General features: G+C 37.8%; 1 protein-coding gene across 2 annotated transcripts; it reads left to right on the forward strand.

The window, feature by feature from the left end:
- Positions 1–1,604: 1,604 nt before the first annotated feature.
- On the forward strand, positions 1,605–24,484 carry TMEM33 (transmembrane protein 33). Of its 2 annotated transcripts, XM_072620604.1 has the most exons (9): positions 1,605–1,840; positions 1,953–2,083; positions 2,733–2,804; positions 6,828–6,922; positions 7,413–7,600; positions 9,018–9,085; positions 10,971–11,104; positions 16,981–17,064; positions 22,714–24,484. In XM_072620604.1, exons 3-9 carry the CDS (start codon positions 2,760–2,762, stop codon positions 22,841–22,843), a joined length of 744 nt encoding a protein of 247 aa, XP_072476705.1. In that variant the 5' UTR covers positions 1,605–1,840; positions 1,953–2,083; positions 2,733–2,759; the 3' UTR covers positions 22,844–24,484. The 2 variants fall into 2 exon arrangements, with proteins under 2 accessions (XP_072476705.1, XP_072476704.1); XM_072620603.1 differs by lacking the exons at positions 1,605–1,840; positions 1,953–2,083 and adding an exon at positions 2,405–2,618.
- Positions 24,485–26,848: the final 2,364 nt, after the last annotated feature.

Genomic DNA, 26,848 nt, shown 5'->3' on the forward strand with positions numbered 1-26,848 from the left:
AAATATAAACCCCTCTGCATAATTCTTGGAACCTTATATAATCTGGCCCCAATCCATCTTTCTAGCCTCATTGCACATTACACCTCCTCCCACACAAACCACCCTCTCTGTTCCTTTGCACAGGACACTGCCTGGAAGGCACTCCTTCCTTGTCTCTCCCTCTTCTTGTAACTGGCTTTTGTTTAAGAGGCTGCTCAAACACTGTTAGAGATACATTTGACACTAATAAAGTATCAAGGAAAATTAATTACAGCAGAGTTCAGAGGAATTAAACACTTTAGCCAAAGCAGACCCCTACCCTCTTTTCAGGAGGAGGGAGCACTGAATACAGAAGTGAGATGAGCTATATACTGATAGTTCAAGAGAGATCCTCTCACCAGGAGATGGACTGGTCTATTCTCCATTAGGTCACCATCTTCTCTACATAATTATTACATAACCTCCCTTAGTATGATTTCCCCTTCCCAAACATGCTTTACCATAGGTCCCATGAGAAAATGGAGGGATAATTTTATGGGGGAGGGGGGTGTCTGCTCATATGTATGAGGCTCATTAAGCAAGTGCAGTGAAGAAAAACCTTCTCCAGGTAACTCTAGGTCATTTTTCTTGGCTCATTCCAGCTAGCTGTAGATTTGGATCCTTTATCAAAAACTTTGTAATTTTCTGTCTGTCATTTGATTGGGTGAGTCTACCTGCAGCCTGTTGGTCTTTCTTTTTTTTTCTGATATCTTATTTCTTTTTACTTTTCTATATTTTTTATTAATGCATGTTTTCAGTTTTCTACAATCCCACTTCTGTATATCTTAGATTTTCCCCCCTCCCTCCCCTACCTTCTCCTCAACCCTCTTCCCTCCCTCCCTGAGACAGCATGCAATCTTATTATATAGGTTCTAAAATACATTCTTATTAAATACATTTTCACCTTAGTCATGTCACATAGAAGAATTAAAATGAATGGGAGAAACCAAGAAAAACAAAATAAAACATAACACAAGAGAAAATGGTCTGCTTCATTCTGTGATCAAATTCCATAATTCTTTCTCTGGATGTGGAAGGCATTTTGCCTCAAGAGTCCACTGGGAATTTTTTAGGTCCTTGCATTGCTGTGAAGGTCTAAGTCTACCAGAAAAATTACTCACATTGGGTTTGTCTGTACAAAAACTTTTCAATTTAATGTCATCAAAATTATCCATTTTGCACTTCATAATATTCTCTATCTCTTGTTTGGTCGAAAATTTCTCCATAAATATGACAAATACACTATTCCTTGCTCTCCTCATTCGTTTACAGCATCAGTTTTTAGACCTAGATCATGTATTCATTTGGACTTCATTCTGGTGTCTGGTGTCAGGCATTGGTTTATGCCCAGTTTCCGCCACAGTAATCCAGTTTTCCCAGCAATTTTTGTCAGACAGTGAGTTCTTACCCCAGAAGGCCTTCTTATTATCTAGCTTAGTCTCAATGACTTCATCAATTAACAGTAACTTACTGTGGAAACTTTTGCTGTTTCTCACGAACACCCGCTTCTGCAGGAAGCCCTTTCTCATCCCCCCGACTACTTTGTATCTAACTACTAGATACAGAGTTGCACGCATTGACCCCCCGCTGCCGCTGAATCTTTTTGGCTGTGCCAGTGTCTCCACATTCCCCTCCCCCGTCAGATCCCAAGCTCTTTGGGCACAGGGCTGGTTTCTCTCCTTGTGTTCCCATCTCCGGTCTTGGACACAGTGCCTGGGGTAGGACAGACTTGTGGAGGGGCTGCTGGAGGGGTCACACACTCAAGTAGAAAAGGAGCTGGAGTCTGGGGATCCGGGCTTGATTATTCCCGGTAAGACCGAGGGTAAGTCACAAACGCGCCGTCGGGACTCAGTCTTCCCATAGGTAAAATACAGAATTTGCCCTCGGGCCTCCCAGGACCCCTGCGGCACTTGGATTTTATTCTTCTACTTTAGGGTTTCTGGGGTCACTTAGGAAGGCAAACCGCTGTTACCCTCGTGGAAACCCCCGGATCCACCATCCCGATTTCTTCCCACACCTTGCGTTGGGGGCCAGGACGTATCGGAGGTAACTGGGTTCAAGTGAGGTAAGAACCGCGGAGGGAAGCCGTGGGGGTGGGGGAAGCACCGCACGGAGAATCGGAGGGCGGGAGTTCAAATTCTGCCTCTGCCAATCGGGTGGCTCGCTCCGCCTCTCGGCTTCCGTTTCCTTATCCGTAAAATGTCCCCTGCCGGCTCTAGACCGAGGAGCCTAAGATCCATTTCCGGGACGGAGGGGCGCTAAGGCGGGGCGGGACAGTGGGTCTAGGTGGGCAAATCCCGCCCCCACTCCAGAACTGAACCTCCAACTTCCCCCTCCCCCAGGGTCTCCCAGGGTCTCCCCCGGCAGCTGGCCCAGCGCGCCAGCTAGACTTCCGGTCATGCCTCGGAGATCGCCTGGGCCTTAAGCCCATCCCCGGATGTAACGAAATCATTTCCGGGTTCCCGAGGTTCTGCGGCTGCTGAGGTTGGGGCTGCTGCCGGCTGGCCGGGGCGGAGAGCGGGCCTCCCTGGGCGCTCGGAGCCGCCTTTGCCGCTCCGCATCCCGCCGTCCGCACGAACCTGACAGTGGGCGCGGGGCAGGTATTTCCGCCCGGGCCTGGGCCGCTCAGGAGGCCCCGGGGCTAGGGCCTCCCTGGGGGGCGGGGGGGGGCGGCGCTGACTCCCGCCCCATTGCTCTCCTCTCTTCCGCCGCAGGGTCTCCCTCTCGCGTGCTTTTCCCTCATGGCGGATACGGCCCCGAACGGCCCCCAAGGGGCCGGCGCCGTGGTAAGTGCTCGGGGCGCGGGCGGGGGGACGGCCCCGGAAGCGTGGGGATTTCCGGGCTGTCTTACTGATGGAGGGCTACAGGTGGTGCTCCCGGAGCCGGTGCTGCTGCTTCCGGAATGGTCCCGTCCGGGCTTCCTGGGGAGGGGGGGGAGGAGGGGAGGAAGAGGAGGGAAGGAGGAGAAGGAGGAGGAGAGGCAGGGCGGGAAAAAGAAACTGGAGGGGAGGAGGAGGAGGGGGCGTCTGGTGCCAAGACCGCGGGGTACAAGATTCCTGCCTCCGAAGTCGAAGTTGTTTCGCTTCTCTGGAAGAAGCCGCGTAGACGTAGACGATCTTTCCGGCCCAAAGCAGAGATCCCCGTTTTAGGACTGAAAGGGGTCTCGTCTGGTCTGGTCCCCCACTTTACTTGTAGAGATGAAGTGCAGCTTGGAGAGAGGGATAAGCCTCGGAGACTTGTGGCGGTGTGACCTTGGCCAAGTCTCTGAACTCTCTTTGCCGCTGGAGAAGGAAAGGTGCAAACCCCTAGGACAGAGGTCCGAGGAGTGATCGATTCGGACCGGACCGGACCGGACCGAACAACGAAAGTCCAACAGGGGCCGGGATTCGAGCATTTTGGTGTATTATATTCTGCCTCTATCAGCAGCCCTTGACTCAACTTTTTAAAAATGCCTTGAGTCATGGTGCCTTCTCGCTTTGGTTCTCTGAAAAGCTTTGGATGTGAGGGATGCCAGCAATTCAAGATTACACCGTTTGAGAGGTTACTCCTCTGGGTATAACAAAACACCCGCAGTTTTCCATAAAATCCGTTTGAAAGGGGAGAGTTTAACTGTGTTAAGAGGAACTTGTATGAAGCCCTCAGGGCAGCATCTTCTAGCTCTCCTGGGAGTGTTCCTACTTTTGTATGTATCAGCTGTGGAAGATAATGATATGTAAGAATATTTTAGAATAGGGGTGTCAAGCTCAAAAGAAGCAAGGATCATTAAACCATACATAAGGGTCCTTGTGGGGTCTTAGTGACTTAGAAAAATCATGCTTGTGTATATGTTTTTTTTATTACATATTAAAATCAAACAGAAATTCTATTGTAATCTCATTCAGGCTGTCCTCTGGAGTGTCAGTGGGTTTAATTAGGGCTTAGACCCTCCTGTTTGACCCATCAGACCTTTTCTTCAATAAAAGTAAAGGGTGTTTCAAAAGTGTTATTGAAGTTTTAAGTTATCAAACCTTGCTATGAGCTACTAGTCCTCACTAATTAAAATTGATTTTATTTTTTAGTTAACATCTATTTTATATCTTTCTAGTTCCCCCACCCCATGAGGAAAAAAAAAGAATAACAATCCTTTGTAATATACACAGTCAAAACAAATTCCCCCATTGACTACTTTCAAAAAATGTATCTACTTCTGTGGTCAATGACGTTTCTGTCAGAAGGGAGATAACATACTTCATCCTTGGTACTCTGGAATAGTAGATGGTTATTTCAATTCAGCTCAGTGATTTGCTTTATAATGTTGCCTTGTGGTATAAATTGTTCTATTTCTACTAATTCATTCTTCATTTTATGCAAATCTTTAAAACTGCTAGTTCTTATAATACTGGTGTTATAGTATATATTGTTGTGGTTCTACTTACTTGCTTTCTGGGATAGGTGCACCTGTCTACAGCTATACCAACAGTGAGATAGTATGCCTGCTTTCCCACGTCCCCTCCAACGTATATCATTTGCTTTTTTGTCAGCTTTGTCAATCTGATAGGTTTGAGATAAACTCTCAGAACTGCTTTGTGTTCTTTAAATTATTAGTGATATAGAGCATTTTTTTCATATGGCTATAAATAGCCTTGAGAACTGCTTGTTCATATCTTTAGAGACAATTTCTCAGTTGGGGAATGGCTCTTAGTCTTATAAATTGGAATCATGTCCTTATATATAGATCTTGGAAATGAGACCTGTGTCAGGAAAACTTGCTGCAAAGATTTTTTTTTTTGCAGTTAATTCTCTTTTAATCTTCGTTTTATTGGATATGATTGTTCAAAAACTTAAATTTCATGTAATCAAAATTATCTATTTTATCTTCTGTCATCCTCTTTCTCTCTTATCAATCAATATCAATGTTGTCAATTAGATCAATAATAGATCTGATAGGTAATTTTTTCCATGTTTCTCTAATTTGTTTATGTTGTGACCTTTTATGTCTGTCATGAATATGTTTGGAGCTTTTCTTGATATAAGTTATGAGCTGTTGGTATATAGTTTTCCCAGCAGTTTTTGTTAAATAAGTGAATCCTTATTCAGGTACCTGAGATGAATACTTTGTGTTTATTGAGTGCTAGGCTACTAACTTTGACTTTATATCTTGTGTAAATTTAACCTGTTGTACTGATTGATCTGTTTTTTTAATCAGTACCAAATTGTTTTGAGAAAACTCTTTTCAAATAAGCTAAACAGTTGTCCTCTAAGTATAAACCAGTAACTTAAAAAAAAAAGTTGTTCCAAATTTAATTATCTATACCCTGTAGAATAGTAAAAAAATAAAATACTTAGGAAATGGAGTCTGTAAAACCACAATTTATGTTTTAATTTGTGTGCCTCTTAGAGACAACTAGGTGGCAAAGTGGATAGAAGCCATGAAGTCAGGAAAATCTGAGTTTGAATTTTACCTCAGATAGTAGCCATATGACCCTGGGGAAATAACTTAACCTTTATGAGTCTCTGTTCCGAAGCTGTCAAATGAGGGGCAGCTCAGCGATACCATGGGTAGAGTACTAGGCTTGGAGTCAGGAAGATCGGAGTTCATATCCAGCCTCAGACACTACCTGTGTGACCCTGGATAAGTCTCTTTGTTTAACTCAGTTTCTTCCTCTGTATAATGGAGCTAGTAATAGCACCTACCTTCCAGGCTTGTTGTAAGGATCAAATGAAATGATTGTAAAGTGCTGGCCCATAGTGAACACTATAGAAATGTTAGCTGTTCTTTATTATTATTTTCCCTTAATCTATATTCATTTTTTTTTCATTATAAACTGAAAAAGTGATGCAGAGTGGAAGTATAATTTGTGCTGATGGGGTAGAATGAAAATTTGAATTCACTTATGAGGTGCCAAAATATAAATGTTAGAGTTAAGCAGGATTTTTGAATGAGAGAAGAAAGAAGTTGACTAGCTAAATAAGGCTAACATTTGTAAGGGTGAATACAGAAGTGTGGATAGCCGCAAAAGAAAGAAAGGGAGTTTGGTTTGTTTTTAGTTAAGCAGGAGATGGACAAGGAAATGGAGAATGGCAGGTTGAAGTCTAGGGAACATCCATCTTTTTTACAAAATAATATAAGAAGATGATGAGAAACTTGATGAAGAGTCATATATTGTTAAGGAGAACTTAGAAAGGTACTTTTGATTACTATGGAGAACCCTGGAAATGCTCATGACTATTTGTTTAAGAACTCTTTTGGTTGGCAGAAATAGGCCTTTGTAAGATTCCTGTGACCCAGAGTGTACCTGTTGTTAATGTCTTTCATGTTGTCTTCAACATCTCTTAACAATCTGTATAGTTTTCCTGAACTTAGTCTGTTCTATAAAAAAATTGTAAAACATGAGTATTACATGTATTATAGAGGAGGACTTTTGGTCTTTGTTAAAAATTGTAATCTATTGCTTGCCAGTATTATTACTTAATTCTTATCTAATCAGTTTTCTCTGTTTAGGTATAATTTTCATTTTTTGTATTTTGATGCATTTCTTGATTTTCTTGTAATACTAGCATAAAGGCTGTCTTTACTAGTAAAATCTGAGAATCATTGCAAAATGAAACTTATCGCATCCCGATACGCTTATACAAACCTACTGAATGTAGTATTGGTTTTTTAAAATTGAAAGACTCCTTGCAAAATTTTAACTGGTATTCTGAAGAAAAATTTGAAGGGTAGTTTTACATCATTTTGTTTAGCAATGCTACTACTTCAGCCTAACAGAATAGAATTTTCAGGTTTAATTTACTAAAAGTTGTCTTAATTTTTTTCTCTTCAAATATAGCAATTTATGATGACCAATAAGCTGGACACAGCAATGTGGCTTTCTCGATTGTTCACAGTTTATTGCTCTGCTTTATTTGTTCTTCCTCTTCTTGGGTATGTATTGTGCCTGTTTTATTTTACATATTTATTTGGGTCATGAATTCCACAAGTGTTTATTGAAGCCAGCCATTTGTAAAGAATTTCTAGGTGTCCTTGGGGAAACAAGAATGAATAAATCAATCCCTGCTCTTTAGGAGTTTAAAATCTGGCCATTTTTTGAAATTGAGTTAAATTTTATTCTTTAATATTTGTGAAAACTAATGTTTTAAGCAAAAATGGTTTGGTGGAGCCAGGTAATGAGTTTGGGCTGTTAACACTTTTATGTAATGGGATTTTCTTTATAAAATCTGGTAGCTGCTCATAGGCATTTGTATGAAGTGAGTCTGCTTTTAGTAATATCTGAAGAATATTTATAAAGTACTCTCATCCATCAATGGCAAGCAATGGATTTGGGTGTTGTGCAATTATGATGCAATTCCCTAATGAGGAAGATTCGTGGTGGTTGTTTGTGTTGTATGGTAATTTTTCCTCTGGTAATTTGCAGGTTGCATGAAGCAGCCAGCTTTTATCAGCGTGCCTTGCTGGCAAATGCTCTCACCAGTGCTCTGAGACTACACCAAAGATTACCACACTTCCAGTTAAGCAGGGCTTTCCTGGCCCAGGCTTTATTAGAGGACAGCTGCCACTACCTTTTGTATTCTCTCATCTTTGTCAACTCTTACCCAGTTACAAGTATCCTTATCTACAGTTTTTACTTTGAACTTTAGCAGTATGTTCTGTGGGACAGGGCTCAACAAATCCTGGATGCTAGGTTATCATGGCACCTAATCAATAAGTGCTCATTTCACCTAGTATTCCTAATAATTACAGTAAAATGTGACCGTATGAATTTATGAGTTTCAGTGTTATACCTCATGTGTTAGAACTTTTGAACATTCAAGTTGGTGCTAGTTCCTCCCAGGGTTCTGAAGAATTAGATGTCTGTAGTATTAGATAGGGCTTCTTGACTTGCTTTCCTCTCCTGCCTGCTGACTTGTTCTGAGGAAAGTTCATCCATAGTAGACCTTGTCTTAGTCCATCTCCTTCCCTGGCACAGAGAAAACCCAGTGATATTTCTGGGTAGCTAGGTGACACAGTTGATAATCAAGTGTCAGCCAAGGCTGGAGTCAGGAAAATTATTTTCCTCAGTTCAAATTCAGCCTTAGACGTTTACAGCTGTGTGACCCTGGGCAAGTCACTTAACCCTCTTTGCCTCAGTTTCCTTATCTAGAATGAGCTAGAGAAAGAAATGGCAAACCACCCCAGTTTCTCTGCCAGGAAAACCTCAAAATGGGCCCACAGAGACTTGGACATGGCTGAGCAACAACACCAAGTAATAGCATAGCATGATCTATGCCAACACAGTTATCTGATGTACAAAGAGTTCTTTTGGTTTTTGTTTCATTTTGTTCACATTAGGCTCCTTTTCTCTGTGTGGTTTGAATTAGCCAAATCATTCTTGAGGTCAGCTAGATTCAGTCATTTTCAGTTATGCCTGACTCGACCCCATTTGGAATTTTCTTTGCAAAATTACTGGGATGGTTTGCTGTTTCTTTTTCTAGCTCATTTTAGAGATAAGGAAACTAAGGCACACAGTGTTAAGTGGTTTGCCCAGGGTCACACAACTAGTAAGTGTCTGAGGTCAGGTTTGAATTTGAGAAGTATTCCTTACTCCACACCTGGCACTGTGCCCCTATACACTGTGCTACCTAGCAGCCCTCATGATACTTAGCTACAAGTGCCCTACACATCCTTGGACAGAAAGGTCTTTTAAGGCACCCAAAGAAGTATGTGTCATTTTATTGATCATTGGAGACAAAACTTTGTTCAATATGTACAGTAGATCTTTTGACATAAATAAATATGACCTTAAGAGAAAAATATCTCCTTTAATCTTTCCAGTGTTTAATTTAGTTATAAAAAAAAAGATTTAACAATACTAATGTACTCAAATTTTGGATAATCTAGGTTTATATTTCTTTACTTATTTCTGTTTTTTTTTCCTATTTGGCTCTGGATAGGATGATCATTTGAATATAGTTAGCTGAAATAGACGTTGTCTTAAAGTATTTCATGAATCTTAAATATTTTCCTTAATTCTTTGCTTCAGTGAGTATCTTTCCGGTCTTGTTATTCTCCTTACTTCATGCTGCTACATACACAAAAAAGGTTCTTGATGTAAGTATGTCACTTGACAAATTTTTAAAATCTTGTTATAGTTAAATTTTTTTATATGTAACACTAAGGCATTTTAGCAGTTAGAACAGCAAGCAAATTTTTCTGCTTCTACCTATCTCTACTATTAAGTTAGGTAATAATGATTTTAATTTAATGAATTTAATTTTAAATTAAATGATTGTTGTTGAAATAAGTGGCACTTTGTTCCAAAACAGTATGATCTTTGTTTCATAATCCTTGTTTCTTTGAGCCTTTATTGTGCTCCTTCAGTTCTGATATGCTGGGTAGTCAGGGTTCTTTTACACATTGATGTTTGGGGCAGCTAGGTGGTGCAGTGGATAGAGGACCAGTGCAGGAGTCAGGAGGACCTGAGTTCAAATCTCACCTCAGACACTTGACACTCACTAGCTGTGTGACCTTGGGCAAGTCACTTAGCCCTACCTGCCTCATCCTTGGTTATCTCCAGTTATCCTGATGAATATCAGGTCACTGGATTCAGATGGCTCTGGAGAAGTGAGGCTGGTGACCTGCACAGCCCTCCCTCACTGAAAACAAAATCAAGTGCAAGTCATGTCATCATTTCTCTGATGGCATGGTCTTCTTTGGAAACGAAGGACAAACACACACATTGTTTATTCCTGCTTCCTGATGTTTATTCCTGCTTCTGTATTTCTTTTATTGGTGGAAAATGACATAAATCTGGCATTTTTATGCCTATTTTAGGACATGAATACTCTAAAGTGAACAAAAGTCTCATTTCTATATTGTGCTAGGGTTTTTTCCTATTCTTATGGTCACTGTGATTCTGCAAAAAAGCACAATAATTGGACTAGGTAATTTCCTAGTAGGTAAGGTTTTTGTCATTATTATAAATCTGGACCTGTGATTTGATTGATGTCAAGAAAACCCAGTGTGGAAACTCCCTTCACCAATGAACTCTGAATCCATTTGTAAATTGAATATTAGAGCATTATCTTGGAGCGCTGAGAAGATTAAGTGACTTGTCCCTATTCATATAGTATATCCGAGTCAGCATTTGGAGCCTTTTTCTGACTTCAAGGCTGGCCCTTCATCCATTCATTGACTCTTATGCAAGGTACTTTGTAAACTTTAAATTACCGTATAAATGTGAGGTATTCACATTTTTAACCTCTTTAACACCAGTCGATCTTAATATGGTAAGGGTAATCATCAACCATGGAAAGTTTTCATTTTTTTGGTTAACTTTTAAAATACATAAAATGGCCTTAAAACAAGAAAAACTAAAAGCACAGGTTCTTTTAAAAGTTATTTATTTTGGGGTTTATGTGCATTATTGGATAGTTGAGGGTTATAGACCTAAATAAAATTTTCTTAGGTAGAAGACAAATTTGAAGTAAGCCTCCTTATGACATTATCAGTTGTTGATATGTATCAGATCCCCCCATTTGGCATCTGTTGATACACGTTTTTAAATTTTTGTTGATGATTTTTCATTTTCTTCTACCATGTCACTTTCCAATAAGCTGCTCCTTTTATAGACCCCTTGTTTATAACGGAACAGTTAAGCAAAACAAACCAACATACAACCTGCACCTGAAGTTAGTTTCCCGTCTCCCTTCAAAGAGCACAGAAGTGTGTAGTTCATCTTTGGTCTTGTGGAGGCATGATTAGACATTATAAAGTATCTGAATTCTTATGTCTTCTAGAGGTGTTTTCCTTTACATTATTAATTGGGACTTTTGTTGTCTTAGTTCTATTTTCTTTGTTTTGCATTAGTCCATACAAAATTTTGGTTGGTTGTATTTGCTGCTGCATATGCCATTTTGCTCTCTAAAATAAGAAAAGAATTGGGAAACCAGATAACATTTTCTGTTTCTAATTTGTCTTTTTTTGTTGTTTTTAGGCAAGGGGTTCAAATAGTTTGCCTCTACTGAGATCTGTTTTGGAAAAATTAAATGCCAATCAACAGAACATCCTGAAATTTATTGCATGCAATGAAATTTTCTTGATGCCTGCTACAGTTTTTATGCTTCTCAGGTAAGAACACAAGTACTTGGATGCATTATTTTTTAGGTTAATGATGTTAAGTAATGGATAAAGAGAGGCTAATCTGTTAACTGTTAAATTCAGTGAACAAATGCTTATTAAGCACCAACCATGTGTCAGCTACTCTCTGATAGGTGCTTGGGATACGAAGACAAAATAAAGTGTTCTCTGCCTTGGATGAACCTATGCACTTGTCTTCTTTTTCATTCCTGTTGGCTAATTTCTAAGACAGATTGAGAGATTCCGTGGTTCAGTGTTTTGCTCTTCTTGGAGCCAGTATGTTCTTCCTGTAATGTAGGCCTATTTATTCTTTTCCCCTGAGGGTAGAAATGCTGTTCACTATTACCTGCCTGTACTTTTTCATTTTATATACCTGGAAACTATTTCTTTCTCCCTCAGTCTTTTTCAGAGCAAGTGCTAAGCCAGGAAGCAGCTTTGAATCGGAAGTCGGCAAACTGAGGTTCTAGTCTCTTTCTGCTACTTACTATGTGACCACAAGCAAATCTTTTCATGCATTTAAGTAATTCATTCACTCATTATTGACTATTATATGCAAAGTTCAAGGCCATGACAACAGTCACTGCTGAAGGCTTCTACTATATCTTCCTGCATGTTTTCAGTTCAGTTTAGCAAGCATTTGTTGCATGTTCTGAAGACACGGTTCCTTATCCTAAAGCATTTAAGATTACATCTTCTATTCCTTAGATTTCCTAATTCCTAGACTTGGTTTTGTTTTGTTTTTTTCTGTGAGTTGTTTCATTTTATTTAACTGGGTATAGATGTGTATGTATGTATGACAGGCAATGTCAGATAATGAAATAATTTAGCTTGTTCCTATGTCAGATTTCCACATCCAAAATATTATTATGCTTAATAAGTAGCAGAATTTAAGGTGGTCCTCATAGCAATTCAGTCTTTAAGTAGTAAAAACATGTTTTTTATCTCATAAAATGGAAATATGCTCTACTAACCTTTTGCTCTTGCTTATAGACTATTAATATCTTTTATACTATAAGAAAGGGAGTAAGTTCGTGTTCAGCATATAATATGTACTAGAGGTTGTGCACTTTACAAATATTATCTTGTCTCTTTGCTATCATGTCTGTGGATTAGAAGAATTTATGCTGAGTAATATTATGCTTTTAACTAAGAAGATAATATTTAGCCCATCAACTGAAGGACATGCTAAGCAGTATGTTTCCTTGACCACGCTGCTAACTCACTCACTCATACACTAAAAGATAAAGATTCTACTGTGCTTATTCTTTGGTGACTGTAAAAAAGTCTTTGATTTAGCGTGGTAAAATACTCTCTTATAGGATCTCATTCAAGGGATGTGTGTAAAAGTAGTATATATATCCGTGTTACCGTCGTGGGTATTATACTGATATTTACTTCTTTTGGCAATGTGATGAATCTGTAATCCTGATTCATGTCTTCTCTTCAGAATTGCAGGTTTCAACCCATTTATACCTTTTCATTTTTGGTCACTCTTGTCTATGTTCTTTAAATCCACTATTCGGTATCCAAGATGTGGTTGTCAAACTTGTTGGAGACTATAGATCTCCTGGTTAATTTATAGATATTACTGGTAGAATGTGTAAGTTATCTATCCACTTTTACCTCTCTTGATATATATGATCTACCCCCTTCTTATTCCAGTCCATATCTCTGATCTCTTTTACATCACTCCTTGTGTCCAGTTCTTTGTTGATAATATGCTACAGTCTGCTTAGAACTATTTTATGTTTCTTCTTTGTTCTTTAGATGATTCCAAGCTTTAATGCTTAGATACCTGTGCTATTCTGTGATTTAAAGTCATATGACATCCCTGCAGAAATATTGATAAAGATATACTTTATTAAAGTTATACACAAAGTTATATGTAAAGTTATAGAGATAGGTTTTTGATTTAGAGAGAAGTTTGGGATCATTACAACCATTGAGCAGTAATCTGAGTGGAATCTGGTCTACTCTTCCTTCTGCTCAATTCTAGGCCAAGTTCATTGTCCTTTTGCAGACTCTATCCATTCCAAACTGATTGATAAGCTTTAGGGACTTGAACAACTGTCGTTTTTCACCCATTTGATTTTTCCTGAATACTTAGGCTGAGCTCTTTTGAATGATTATAGATCCTACTTTGCAGGCAATGCAATCAGTGTTGTTGGGAATCTCTCGTCAGTTTAGACTGTGCTGAATGTTTTTCATGACAATGGAAAATATCCTTTAGCAGGTACACATCTCTCTAATTACATCCTACTAAGATGCAATAATTAGTAGGTCATTAAACAGTTATCCCTGTTGTAACATATTTCAAGGAATTTTATGTGATTTTAACATATGCATAGGAGACACTTTGAATGAGACCCTTTAAGATGATGTTTGGCCATGCCACATTGAATACTTGTTTTCGATTACTACATAATAAGTACAGTGCAATCTTCTATTTGCTGTACCTTTTAGTATAAAAGTTGTACAGCTGTGAAGATGTAATCCACTATAGAATATTCGTAAAAGCTTGTTCTGTCTCATTTTTCTTCTAGAATATGTGTGGAAATATTTCTCATTAAGATTTTGTAGACATATATGAGTTGTTTTGTTGATATCTTCTTGATCTTTTTTTTTTAAATAATGAGTTACATAGATTGCCCTTTTTCAGATATTTTGAGAATAAGTTCCTCAGTGCTTTCAAAATCAGTCAACTTAAGATATTTGATCCAGTCCAGCAGCTTTTCCCAGTTGTTGTTGTTGTTGTTTTTAGGCTATTTCTATTCTCTCATGTGGCAGATAAAAAATTATGTTATTAGCATTCAAATGTGGTGGCCCTGTTGTCATTGACAAAGGAAATAGTTTGTTATAGAAATCTTAAAAAGTCTTTTCCATTTTCATCTGTTTATTGTTATGACTAAAGCACTATCCTTCCTCCCATACAACTTGAGGTAGTTTTTCCTTAAAAGTGGTTGAGACCTTCCTTAAGACTTGATTGCTTAGAAGACTAAAGGTTCAGACTCTTGGTGTCACGCCCTCATCACCTGAGCAGAAAACAGCAAGAGGGAGTTCAGAAAGGTTCTGATGCATGATGGCTGACTCAGGCAGGCTGAGCTCAATCAACTCTACAACTCTCAGTGATAATCCTCCTTGAATAGTCAGTCTGTTAAGTAAATCTCCTTTTCTTAAGGGCTGAGTGTCCCATTTTGTTCCAGTAAATTATCAAAGGACTGGCCTGAGTGAGACCCAGCCTAGAACAGTTTTCTTCACTTTATTCCTTAAATGCTTTTAGGATGATTTGGTTTAAGTGGGTCTCATCTGAAGCTCTCTACAAACTCATTTTGCTTTGTACTGTATACTGTATTATGAGGTGATAGTATATATGTGTAATCTTTTACAGTTTTCCTGTTTAAGATTTTGCAAATGAGTTTATATTCTAAACCACTGTTGCTTTTGGTGTCTGTGTCACAAGGAAATGAAGTGTTTGTTGAGAAATTTCATTGATTCTTTTCACCTTCTTATTGTGACTATTGCTTTACATTGGTTAAGGTTTCATAGGAAATCCTCATCCTTGTCAATATATATATATTTGTTTATCAATTTTCCATTTTTCTTTTTAAAAATAAATTTTATTTGTGCCTCATTTTGTCTTTGCATCACGATTATTTTCCTCTTATTACCTTCCCCCCAAACATTCATTCCCTTGTGACCAAAAGAATTAAGAAAAAACATCTTAAACAGAGACAGTGTTTGACCCTGGATATACTAATCTATCCAGGTAGTCCCCTGTAGGTGCAGATGTGTTTCATTATTTCCTCTTTGGTATCTTTATTAGATTTTCCATTAGAGTTTTATTTCCTTTGAGTGATCATTTTATTTGCATTTTGTAGACTCTCTTGCTCATTCTTGTGCATTTAGTTTATTTTAAAGGTCAGTTTGGAACTGTTTTAATTGCATAGAAGTATTTTCTCAATTTTATTCTTTTACTTTGTGTTGATTTTGATCTTTAGGAAGTTGATGGTTTGACTGTTCATGGACCAGTTAGTTAGGAAAGGATATCCACATGAGTGCCCAGTTATTGCTGTCATTGTTATATGATGTTCATCATCTCCGGACAGGATTCAAAATATAGAGGCATAAACTTCTTCTGTGGCTTTGGCTACCTTCACTTCTTGATCCAGAGTCATTTTCCAGTATTTTTCCATCATCTTCCCCTACACCTTTGCCTGGAAGTTAACTATTATAGTGTATGTTGATTTGCACAGTCATAATGAGTTCTTTGCAAAGTTTTCCCACCTCATGCAACGGATGCTGATGTGTTCACAAGTTCTAGTTATTTTTGCAATGACGTTTTTGCTGATGTTCTTAAGTGCTTTAATATGAGATGGTCAAATATCTCATGAAATGATGTTTCTGACTGTTTTGGATGCATGATAAAACCAATTCCACCAACTCCTTTATTGGTCTCTCCAAGGCAGATAGGTGTGGCCTCTCCTCCCATTTGTCTGCAGCTTGTTTTTGTCTTTCATTTACGTTGTTGAAATTGATATAGTTCAGTTTCTGGAGTAGTATGTCAGTTTATTGGTTGCTGGACAAAGATCTCATATTTAGGGTACCAGTAGTTAAACTAATATTTAGATGGTTAAAAAGCTAGTGATTTTTACAGATGGAAATTCATGTATTATGTAGCTTATAGTGAGCAAATGAGGTTTTAACCAGTTACCAACAGGAACTATTAGTGATTTTTAAAAAATATTATTTAATGAATTAATCTCTGTATTTGACATTGTACGAGCTCATTCATAGTTCTGATTTCCCTCTACAATATTAGCAAAATTTGCAGCTAGTGTTAAAATAATCTTTCCAGGTACAGTATGGCATGGTAGAAAGAGCTTCTTGTAGTTAGAGGATGTATTTTGAGAGCCTGACTTGGCAGCTTCTACCTTTATGACTTTGGCCAAATGACTCAAAATCTTGGGGCCTTAGTTTCAGCTCCCTTCCAACTCTAAATGTGTGGTCCTATGAGTCTACCTTTGATAGTAAGTAACATTCAAAATCCAGTATTTGAAAATAAATGTAAACATTTTTTTTAATCATTACACATCTATAACCATAGTTTTAAAACAGATAAACTAATTGACAAAAACTTCTAGTTTCCATGAAACTGTATACGGGTCCTCTTTTTTTTTGTGCACTTAAATTCGTAATACTTTACTGCATATACGTTTTTTGTGTGCATATATCTGAACATAGTTATTTTTTGATAGGTTTGCAAGATTTTAGTAAAGATATATATGTGTGTGTGTATGTATATATATAAAGGCTAATGTGCAAATGTTTAAATGACTTCACATTTATAATCTAATAATATTGGTTGCCTTCTCAAAAGGTAAGCGAGAAGGAGTGGGGAAAGGGGAAGAATTTGAAAATAAAAATTGAAAAATGAATGTTAAAAAATTTTACGTACAATTGGGAAATATGTAATGAAATATAAAAAGATATATGTGGAGAGGCAACATGGTGTTAGCTGATAAAAAGTTGGTCTCCAGTCTAGAAACCAAGTTCAAGTCCTTCCTTGGACACATCCTGACTGTGTGACTTTGAACCAGCACTTTATTTTTCAGTGTCCTAGGCAACTCTAACAAACTAAATTAAAGAGAAAGAGCCTACTTTGGTAACGGAAGCTTCTCACCAGGAACATCTTGCAGTGATGAAATCACCAATCTGATTTTTAAAAAAGGCACATGTTTTACTCTCTTGTACCAACTGTCCAATCAGACTTTGTTAAATAAAGTATAAGGATAAAGTTTGTTTAATGATGAAATAGAGTGAATTTAATCATGCTATGTATTCATTACATTTGTTTTTTGTTATTCTAGTGGTCAAGGAAGCTTATTGCAGCCTTTCATATACTACAGATTTCTTACTCTGCGATACTCTTCCCGAAGAAATCCATATTGTCGGTAAGATTACATCTTACACAAGACTTACATCTACTTTTAGGAAGAAATTAGCTTTATATGTTCTCTGTGATCTAATACATAGCTACCTGTTAAAATTTATAAATAGTGTAAATTTACTCTTAAATTTAAGAAAATTTTAATGTATTTTTGTTGTACAAGTGTGGCTTGCATTATTAGCTGCATATTTTTACAAAGTGCCATAAATGTCCTGTCGTGTAGGAGACCCGGGGTTCTTGAGGGCTCTGTCTTCTCAGGAGTGAGCGTAAGCTCTGACTGGTCCTTCCGAGTCTGGCAGGGAATTATGTGCCTGATGTTGGTTGGCCACCTAGGATTAGAGAGGCTCATCACTAAGCAGTAGGTTATCATGGGGTGAATATTTTAGGCCACAGGAACTGACAAAGACTTTGCTAAGCTGTGTTAGTGAAGGGAGCACCCACACATACTCATGGTAAAATTAGGGATCTTGTGGAGGACTAAGTGTCACATTTGTTCTAGTCTGGGGTCAAAGGAACAAACATAAATCTGTTTATCTCTCGAATAAAAGAACCTGAGCACAGGGATGATGAGACAGTTCCCAACCTCAGGAGGCTTACAGTATAGTTTTACAAATGAGGCATACATGTGAAAAGTCAGCTAATCATATTGTAGAGAAATAACTGCTCAGTACAGTATAAGCAGTGTTTCAGGTACATGTGTGATGAATTGCCAGTACAGGCAAAGGAGCTAGGGGGCCTTCAGAAAGGAGGAGCAAATTGACTGGGCCCCAGGATATGCAGAATTTTAGATGGGGGGAGAGAAGAAAACATTTGAAAGGAGAGGGTAAGGGAAATAGTGTGAGCGAATGGAAAGGGGAGAAGACAAGATTTGTTTAGGGGAACGGGAGACCTTTTGTTTGGAGCAGAGAGTTCAGGAAGGTAAGAAATTGGAAAGAAACTTAGACAGGTAAGTTGGGCTGAGACTTTGTGAGAGTCCTGAATGTCAAGCAAAGAAGGTCAGGTTTTACCCTGTGGCTATTTCAGATCTATTTAAGGTATTTGGGGAGACATGTAGTTTTGGGGTTGCAAGAACCTAGTTATTAGTACCTAGATAGTGAGGAAGTACTCAGCCCTGCTGTACATCACCCACATCCCTACCCCTGTGTAGGAAGCCTTCGTTGTAGTGAGACATTGTGTTCCCCTTAGCATGGAAATAGCAGACTTGCACATAATTATATCCTGTTGGTTTCATTAGTACAGGAGTATCTGCGAGGATACCCATTCTACCACAGGTCACAGGCTATATTTGGGCTCCCCAGAGGGAATGTCTCTGGTGTGTGCTTTGCACTGATGGAAAGCAGGGAGTGTTAGTAGATAAAGATTGGACATTAGTTTGGTCTCTTTTTCTGTCTCCTTGTTCAGTTTGAAGATGAATGGGTATATTTAATTCTCTGCTCCTGTTTCTGTATTTGGTGGCCTTTGAACATCATGGTTGATTTAGAGGGTGAAGAAGTATTCCACCGGACCTGTGCTTAACTTAGTAGACACTTGCATACTTATCACCTTTAGCCTGCAATTAGATAAACCTTGCAGGGCCACTTATCACCTATGCACATAGAACTTTACAGAGCTCATAAACATGATAGGCAGGTAAAAGCATTACGGTGTATTTCACACAGTGGTTTATGGATATCTTCTCTCTTTAGAGGAAATATGTGCTTGCAGTTGCACCACATATATGTTCCAAATTCACCGCCCAACTTCCTTAATTATACACCTGGCTTTTGCAAGATGGTACCTAGATTGAGTGCCAGGTCTGGAGTCAGGAAGACCCAAGTTTAGATCTAGCCTCAGGCAATTATTAGCTCTATGACCCTGGACAAGCCCTTTAACCTTTGTCTCAGGTTCCTCAACTTTAAAATAGAGATATTAATAGCACCTTCCTTACAGGGTTGTTTTGAGGATCAAATGAAATATTTATAAAGCACCTAGCACAGGGCCTGCAAATAGTAGGTGTGATAGATAGATACAGATATGCTTATTTCCATCCTTTTTCTTACGATGGCTCTTCCTTCCACCATCATACAGGTTGACGTAAAGCACTTCAAGATTATTGTTTTGGTAGTGTACAGGGCACAATGAAGAAATCAGGGAAATAGCTTAGGAGATAGCCCTCTGCTAAGTATAAAGTGGTCAGGACTTGAGCTAGCAAATATATGGCTAATTTGAAGTTTTAACCAAAGTTGTGGTAAAACTGAAGAAATATATAAAAGATGCCATGACTTCATTTTAAGTCTTATTAAACTACTGGTATTGGTCTGTCATTTTCTTAAATATTATTTCTCTTAATTTTATATGATTCGTTTTTATACATTTTAATCAAAAACCTGTGTTTGTAAAAATTGTCACCAAGTCTTTTTATATTTGCCAGTTATATGTCCAAGTTTATTCGTTATCCTGAAATCCACATCATTAAGCTGATAATATTCCCTATACAATGTGAAGAAGACTTCTTTTGTGTTGCAGCGTGTTGGGCCTTTTCTGCTTTATTGGCTCTTCTCTCTGAACAGTTTCTACCCTCTCTCTCTTACTATGTCCCCTTCTCCTCCATTTTCCTGATTTAGGACTCACTCAACTAGCAGGTAGTCTTTGAAAGCTCCTGATGTGACCCTGTAGCAGTTGAGCATTGTTATTACTGGGTTTTGTGAGTGTGTGCAGGTCCTTATTTCTTTGTACTCCCCTCCATTATTTGTAGGCAATTAAATTTTTTCCAAAGTTTGCTTTTCCCAATATCCTGTTTACTTTAATAGGCCTGCTTTTCTCAGCCATTTCTCTCCACATACCTTTTAGTCATTTAGACAGTTTAGAAAAATTTATGGTTATATAATGAAATGAAGAAAACTGAGAAGGCCTGAGCCAAAGGAATATTAGCTAATGTCCACTAATAAGCATAAAGTTTATCTGGAAACAAATTTCTATGAAAACTTAAGGTAGTGGGAAAAGAAAGCCTATTGAAAACCTTTTAAATTGCTATAGACAAGGAAAATTTGTGACTTTTCTGAACTATAATAGTTTTGATACCTTATCAAAAGCACCTACCACCCAGTAGTCTTCCAAGATAAGTTAAAGAAGATATTGATAATTTGATGGATAAACAAATGTATAGATGATCTTGTGACTTAGCCTGAGTTACATATTTGTGAGTAGGGTTAAGATCAAGTTATCCTGAATCCATACCCAGTGCTATTTCCAACTAGATTATATTATAGTTGTAATAATAATAAATGACATTGTTATAGCATAAAAGTTTGAAAAAGGTACTTTTTTAAATCATTTTTTTTTTTTTGCAAATAAAAAAGTGTAGAAAGGAATCTTCTTAGAGATCTTCTTAACGCTTTGCAGTATGACTTCTGATGTCATCATTCCACCAAAACTGCTGTCCCCAGTTCTTCCAGTGATTTCTTAATTGCCAAATCCAGTGGTTTTTTTCTGAATGAACGAATGATATCAGTCAGTAAGCCTTCATCTGTTGTCTACTCTGTGCCAGGTACTATGCTAAGTTGGGGATACAAATAGAAAAGTAAGACAGTTCCCGCTTTCATGGGGCTCATTCTAATGGGGGTGGGGGGCAACACTCAGGGTGCCTGCTACTTTAGCTCAACTGCGTTGCCTGTCCCGTGAGTGGTATTTTGTTGGGGATGACAGAAGTTGCTCACCCTGGTGATGGTAGAGACAGTTTGCCTGCCTCAGATCTTTTCCCATTCCAGTTATCCTCCATTCAGCCACCAAACTGGTTTTCTTGAAGTGAAGGTCTTGACTGTGTCACCCTCCACCCAATAAATTCCAGTGACTTCCTATCACTTCCAGGATCGAATACAAAATCCTCTGGAATTCAAAACCCTTTATAACCTATATTCCTCCCTACCTTTCCAGTCTTCTTATCCCTCACTACCTGACACATAATCTTTCATCTGGTGAGACTGGCCTGGAACAAAATACTGTTTTACTCAACTCTGGACATTTTTACTAGTTGTCTACCATGTCTGGAGCTCTCTTTTCTTCCCTTTCTCCTTTCTTCTCCGGCTTCCTTCAAAATCAGCAAAAATCTCACCTTCTACAAGAAGTCTCTTAATGGTAATGCCTTCCCTCTGTTTATTATCTCCATTTTATTCTTTCTAAGTCTTGTTTGTACACAGTGATTTGCTTGTCTCCTCTCATTAGACTGAGTTTCTTGAAAGCAGGGACTGCCTTTCTTTGTGTCCCATTGCTTAGCACCAGTAAATGCTGGCTTGACTGACTGACTTGTGTGGGTCTATGGAGAACTAAGAGAACCCTTCCCCTTTCTTCAAGGTCAGGCATAGTCCTAGTGGCTCACAGCACTGTCCCCAGGCAAGCCTGACAGCTTCCACTAGGCCTTGTGCCTCTGCTGGCTCCAGCTTCTTATAGGAAGTCTCTCATTGGTGTGTCACTTAGGTTAGTGTCAGTCACAGATTTGCTGTCCTATACTCTCTATCTCCTCTTATTATTTTCCCTTTTTTTGCTTTTATTTAGTGTTTAATTTTTCCCCAGTTTCATGTAATCTCTTATTTCTTGCCAAATCCGTAGAGCTCCTGCATCTCTCCAGCCTTTTTTCTCCAGTATTTTCTCTCCTCTCTTCTGCCTGGCTCCTTCATTCCCTGTACATTCTTCTCTTCTGATCTCCATAAGGTTCATCAGAGCCAAAAGACCCTTCTGTAGCACATGAGAGGCTGGATGAGAGGGATAGATAGGAATCCTCTTAGCTTCCATGCCCACTGTAGCCCAAGGCCTTGCTGTGATGTTTAATGAGCCCTGGTAAGGACAGCCCCTCCCCCAAAGGGAGGAATCAGAGATGACTTCAGAGATCTAATCCATGAATAACCAGTGACACATTACAGTAGTTTCCAAAATAGACTTTACAATTTGAATAGGTTGCAAAATTTGAAATTAAGCAAATGAGACAGGCTGCAATTAATTGACTCTGCTACTGACTTGTTACAAAGCACTTTGCATATATTATCTCATTTGAGATAATCCTGTGGGGATGCTTATAAGTATTGTTATACCCATTTTGTATATATAAAACTGAGTCTGGTTTCCCAGCTATAGTATCAGAGGTGCTCTAGGACTTCCAAACTTCTGTACTCTGCCCACTACTTTGCTGCCACTTGAATGTTCACTGCAGAACTATAGTTGGACTAGATAAAAGATGCCTTTAATTTTTATGGAGGGAAAGCAATAAAGGAAATTTCAAAGGCATTTTTAACCTTACTCATTAGGAACTCCTGAAATGTTATTCTCTAACATTTCTGAAGACAAAAAATTCATAGAAATTATACAATTTGAATATAAAACTGATCTTTTGTTTTGCTTTGCTTTTCTTCCTTATCCTTACCACTTACCCCCTTGTATTCAAGAACATTAAATGCTTTTAATTCAACCTTTCCTAGGCAATTATGGTATAAGAAGCTTAGGTTTTGAGGATTTTAGTGGTACAGATTTTTTTTAATGTGTTTTCTCTAAACTGTATTTTTTAGATAATTTTATTTGTGAAGGGAATTGTAACAATTGAAAATTTCCTATTTGTTTTGTACTTGCTACAGTAATGTTTTGTTTTGTGTTTATATTTATGAAAGAAAATTATCTTATCTTTCAGGACCTTATTTAATGAACTGAGGATTGTTGTTGAACACCTAATAATGAAGCCTGCATGTCCACTATTTGTGAGAAGACTGTGTCTCCAGAGCATTGCTTTTATAAGCAGATTGGCACCAACAGTTGCATAGTTTAACATACAGTTAAATTATATGTAACATGAACATTGTAAGCAGTTGGTACTTCTGCGAGTGATTGTAAATGCCAGGTATTACACTGATTTTGGTCCAGGTTGTGTAATTTCTCTCTGTAAAAATGTTTAATTCTGTAGTGTGTTAAATCAAGTCTTTTTGGTTTCTGAGAAAAACATTGTACTCATGGTATAAGTAGGTTTGCATCTTATAAGCAAAAGTTTATTAAGCTAAAGACAAAATAGTTTAAAACAATGAAACCATGCCTAACACCACCAATTGCATAAATTTCTTACCCCTCCTCACGCAAAAAAGTTGCTAAATTTCTTTCATGCCAGCCTGTGTTAGCTATACTTTGCATGTGGTGCAAACTCCTGATTTAGTCCTACACTTAATATTTGTGGATGTGTTGAGACAGTATTCTTTCTTCCATTCCATAATTTCAGTCAATATAATTTTAACAGAAGCAGTGGAACTTCATATATTTTAAAATTTTATCTTAACAAGCAAATTGATTCTGTGCTGTTTTATGGAATTATAAATTTCTTTAGTCCACAATTTAGAAGAGGATTTTGTTATACTTTAATGGCTAGTCTTTCTTTGTCTTGTTAAAACTTGGATAATTTTGACTATAAAAAATTCAACCAATAGCTTTGTTAAATATGTGGTTGTAAAGTCATTTCAATCACATAACCATTTTGGACAGAGGTCAATAGGTATGTATTGTAAGGTGCAATTTTCCATTCACTTGATCCTTTGACTAGAATTTGTCAAAGAATTTGAATAAGTTAGGATTCTAAAACTGAAACAGAAAATCTTGTTCCTCTTTCTTAATATATGTGGTGATACTTCAGGTATTATCTTTATAGGATCTCATAATCTAGATTCTAAACTGCCAACTTTCTTGGTTTCTTAGGCTTGAATTTACATAAAAGGTTGCAGCTGTTGAGACACCGTATGAAATAAAATGCCTTTAGCTGAAGATTAATTGAAAACTCAAGTGACTGTATTTGGTGACTTGTTCTGATAATGATGAAGTTTATGTTCCTACAGCAAACCTGACTAAAAAGTTACATGAGAAAGTTTATATGTAAGGTAACTGATGAAAAAACAGTATGTATCCTTTCTCTTTAACTTTAGAGAGTTGGATACAGTGTAAAACTGTGACTTTATTTGTATGAATTGTTAAATCCTGTTCATTGAGCCTCACTGAATTCCTTTATAAAACTCATTTTGATTTTTATTACTGTTGCATGATTGGAAAATATTTAAAGTATTGCAGAACTTCAGTGATCCAAAGTAAGGTATATTAGTTCTTTGTAACTAGTTTTTTTTATGTGTGCATGTAATTTAGACTTTATCAAAATACATTCATTAATAACTTGTCAGTAACCATCAGTTGTCTGTATCTTTTTGCTCAGCCTGTGGGCACAAAGGCAATGTTTTTAAAATGGACTAGAATAATTCTGTTTGATCGCTCTTCCTTTATTTGATTGAGCTTACTTTAATCGACTCAGTTGAAGAAGCAGCTGTGCAGCACACAGCTGATCTTTCTTGTGACTGTCCTGATCATCACTGTATCTGTAATCTGATGGTTTTATAACTAAAATTTCTATAGCAATAAAGTGAATGTAAAATTAAGTTCACCGGTATGTTCCTTTCTAACTAAGAATTTTTTATGTTGGGGGGGAAGTGTTCTTTATTAGATAAGTCATTTTTGACAAGAAAAGAAATAGATTATTTAAAATCCATGAATAATTTTAATTTTATTATTTGTGTGTTTCATGTCAACCTTGGACCATGCTTTATTTCTCATGAACTTTAATACTTTAATTAAGTTGATGTCATTCACAAGGAGTGAAGGCAATAGGGGTTTTTTTTTAACTATTTTTTTATATAGAGGGGGTTTTTTGCACCCTAGAAGAAAGTAAGTTGATGGGTAGCTCAGAATGCTTGAGGATCTATGGCTCGAGTCATCTTCTTGAGGAAATAAATTCAGGAGTTCCTTTCCCCTTTCTTCATCTGCCTTCTTCCAGTGTGAAGCTCTTGTATGATTTTTGTTTTGGTGTTTTGTTTTTTTGCCTTTCCTGTGTGTGTGTGTTTGTCCTTTGTTGCTGAAGAAGACCATGCCATCAGAGGAAAAAATGACATGAGTTGCGCTTGACTTTGTTTTGAGTGAGGGAGGGCTGTGCAGGTCACCAGACTCACTTCTCCCCCAGAGCCATCTGAATCCAGTGACCAGATATTCATCAGAATAACTGGAGATGACCCAGGATGAGAAATTGGGGTTAAGTGACTTGCCCAAGGTCACACAACTAGTGAGTGTCAAGTGTCTGAGGTGAGATTTGAGCTCGAGTCCTCCTGACTCCTGCACTGGTGCTCTATCCACTGTATCACCTAGTTGCCCCTGACCTATAAGTAAAATGTTGTTTAAAACAGGTACCTTGACATCTTTGTTTTGAAGATGATCATTGCTCAGAAATAATAGAAAAAGTAGAAAGTATTTTTTGTTGTTGATAAGGACAATTGTAACATTAAAACTAGAAGTGGTGGATGTTTTAAGTAGCCCAGTGATTGTCAGACCCAGTGGTTTACTCCAATCCATTGTTATCTCTTATATGCTTGTCTTTGGCTAAGTTAAAATCCAGATTTGTTTTTAAAATTTATTTTCATTTATAGATAACTGTCTTAAGCTTCTAGAAAGTAAGTATGATAACTGATAACTCAGAGTGTGAATTTGCCTAAAATACCTTTTATCTTCCTTGTGATCATCAAATTTTTATTGACCTGAAAGACTGCCAGTGAGCAGCCAAGAGATAATTTTCTTCTCTAAGAAAAGGTGCTTTGTAGACTTCCAAAATTGGCATATTCTGGTGTTTCCTGCATTCCCACAGACAGATTTTACCTAATAGCTTAGCTGTCCATAAAATAATTTTTAATAATTGTGTATAAACTAGTTAGATAAGTCTACCTCATACTGAAATTAGTCCAAAGTTGAGCAGCCAACTGATTTAATACCACTATATATTGAACAATTGTATTACATGTGACAGCTGATTAAAAACCATAGGATTACATAATGGAAATTTAGCATCGGTAACTTAGGCTATGCTGCAAGAAAATTAGATTCAAAGTGAAATTGGTATTTGTCACTGGGTAGCTGAACTTGTTCAAACATTTTGTTAATAGAAATGGAAAGTATTCAGAATAACTGCTTCTTCCTCTTCTGATCTCATTTTTGTTAGAAAAATACTGAGCAGTTTCTTTTATGTGCACCACCATTCTGTCTTCAAAATCTAAACCATGTGATGCATTATAAGGTAAATTATATTATAACAAAGTCCTACTTTAGGAGATAACGTTCCCTTTGAAATGGGGTCAAGTATTGAAAGTTTCTTAAATCCATTTTGGACTTGGAATCATTTATTGTCATAGAATTTTGATACACATAGGCCTTTTCTGATTGAAAAAATAAAGTCAGGTGCCTTTATTTCCTATTCATTCAAAGATTGAATGTTTTAGTATCTTTCACATAATGGCAGCAAATGAACAAATCTAAATTTAAAGGAGAGGGGAATCCTCAAAACTCTTCTGGCTTTTCTTTTACTGTTGAGACACTGCTCTCCAAAGGAAGGTAAATTTAGATGGCCAAAAGATGCCCAGCTGACTTGGGTTTTACTGGCCCCTTTCCTATTTCCCTCTTTTTCCCTCTTCTCCCCTCTCCTCCCAACCTGAAACTGGGACTCCACTGAGCCTGAGGGCTCCTCTGGACCCTCCTAGCTTGAGAGTGATGATCAATAGTAACTTGCTGTTTCCCACCCAGCCTGATGTCTTTCTCTTTCTTCACCTCATTAAAGGGGCCATGCCCTGGCTAATTCTTAAACAGGCCTGTTTAATGAATAGACCTTGCCTCACCCTAAGTGAGTGCCTGCAAAGACCTTGGCCTAAAGGGCCCAAGGTCTCCCAGTGCATCCTGGGTCATCTCAAGTCATCCGGATGAATATC

This window comes from Notamacropus eugenii, chromosome 6 (genome assembly GCF_028372415.1).
Source record: "Notamacropus eugenii isolate mMacEug1 chromosome 6, mMacEug1.pri_v2, whole genome shotgun sequence".
Taxonomy (NCBI): domain Eukaryota; kingdom Metazoa; phylum Chordata; class Mammalia; order Diprotodontia; family Macropodidae; genus Notamacropus; species Notamacropus eugenii.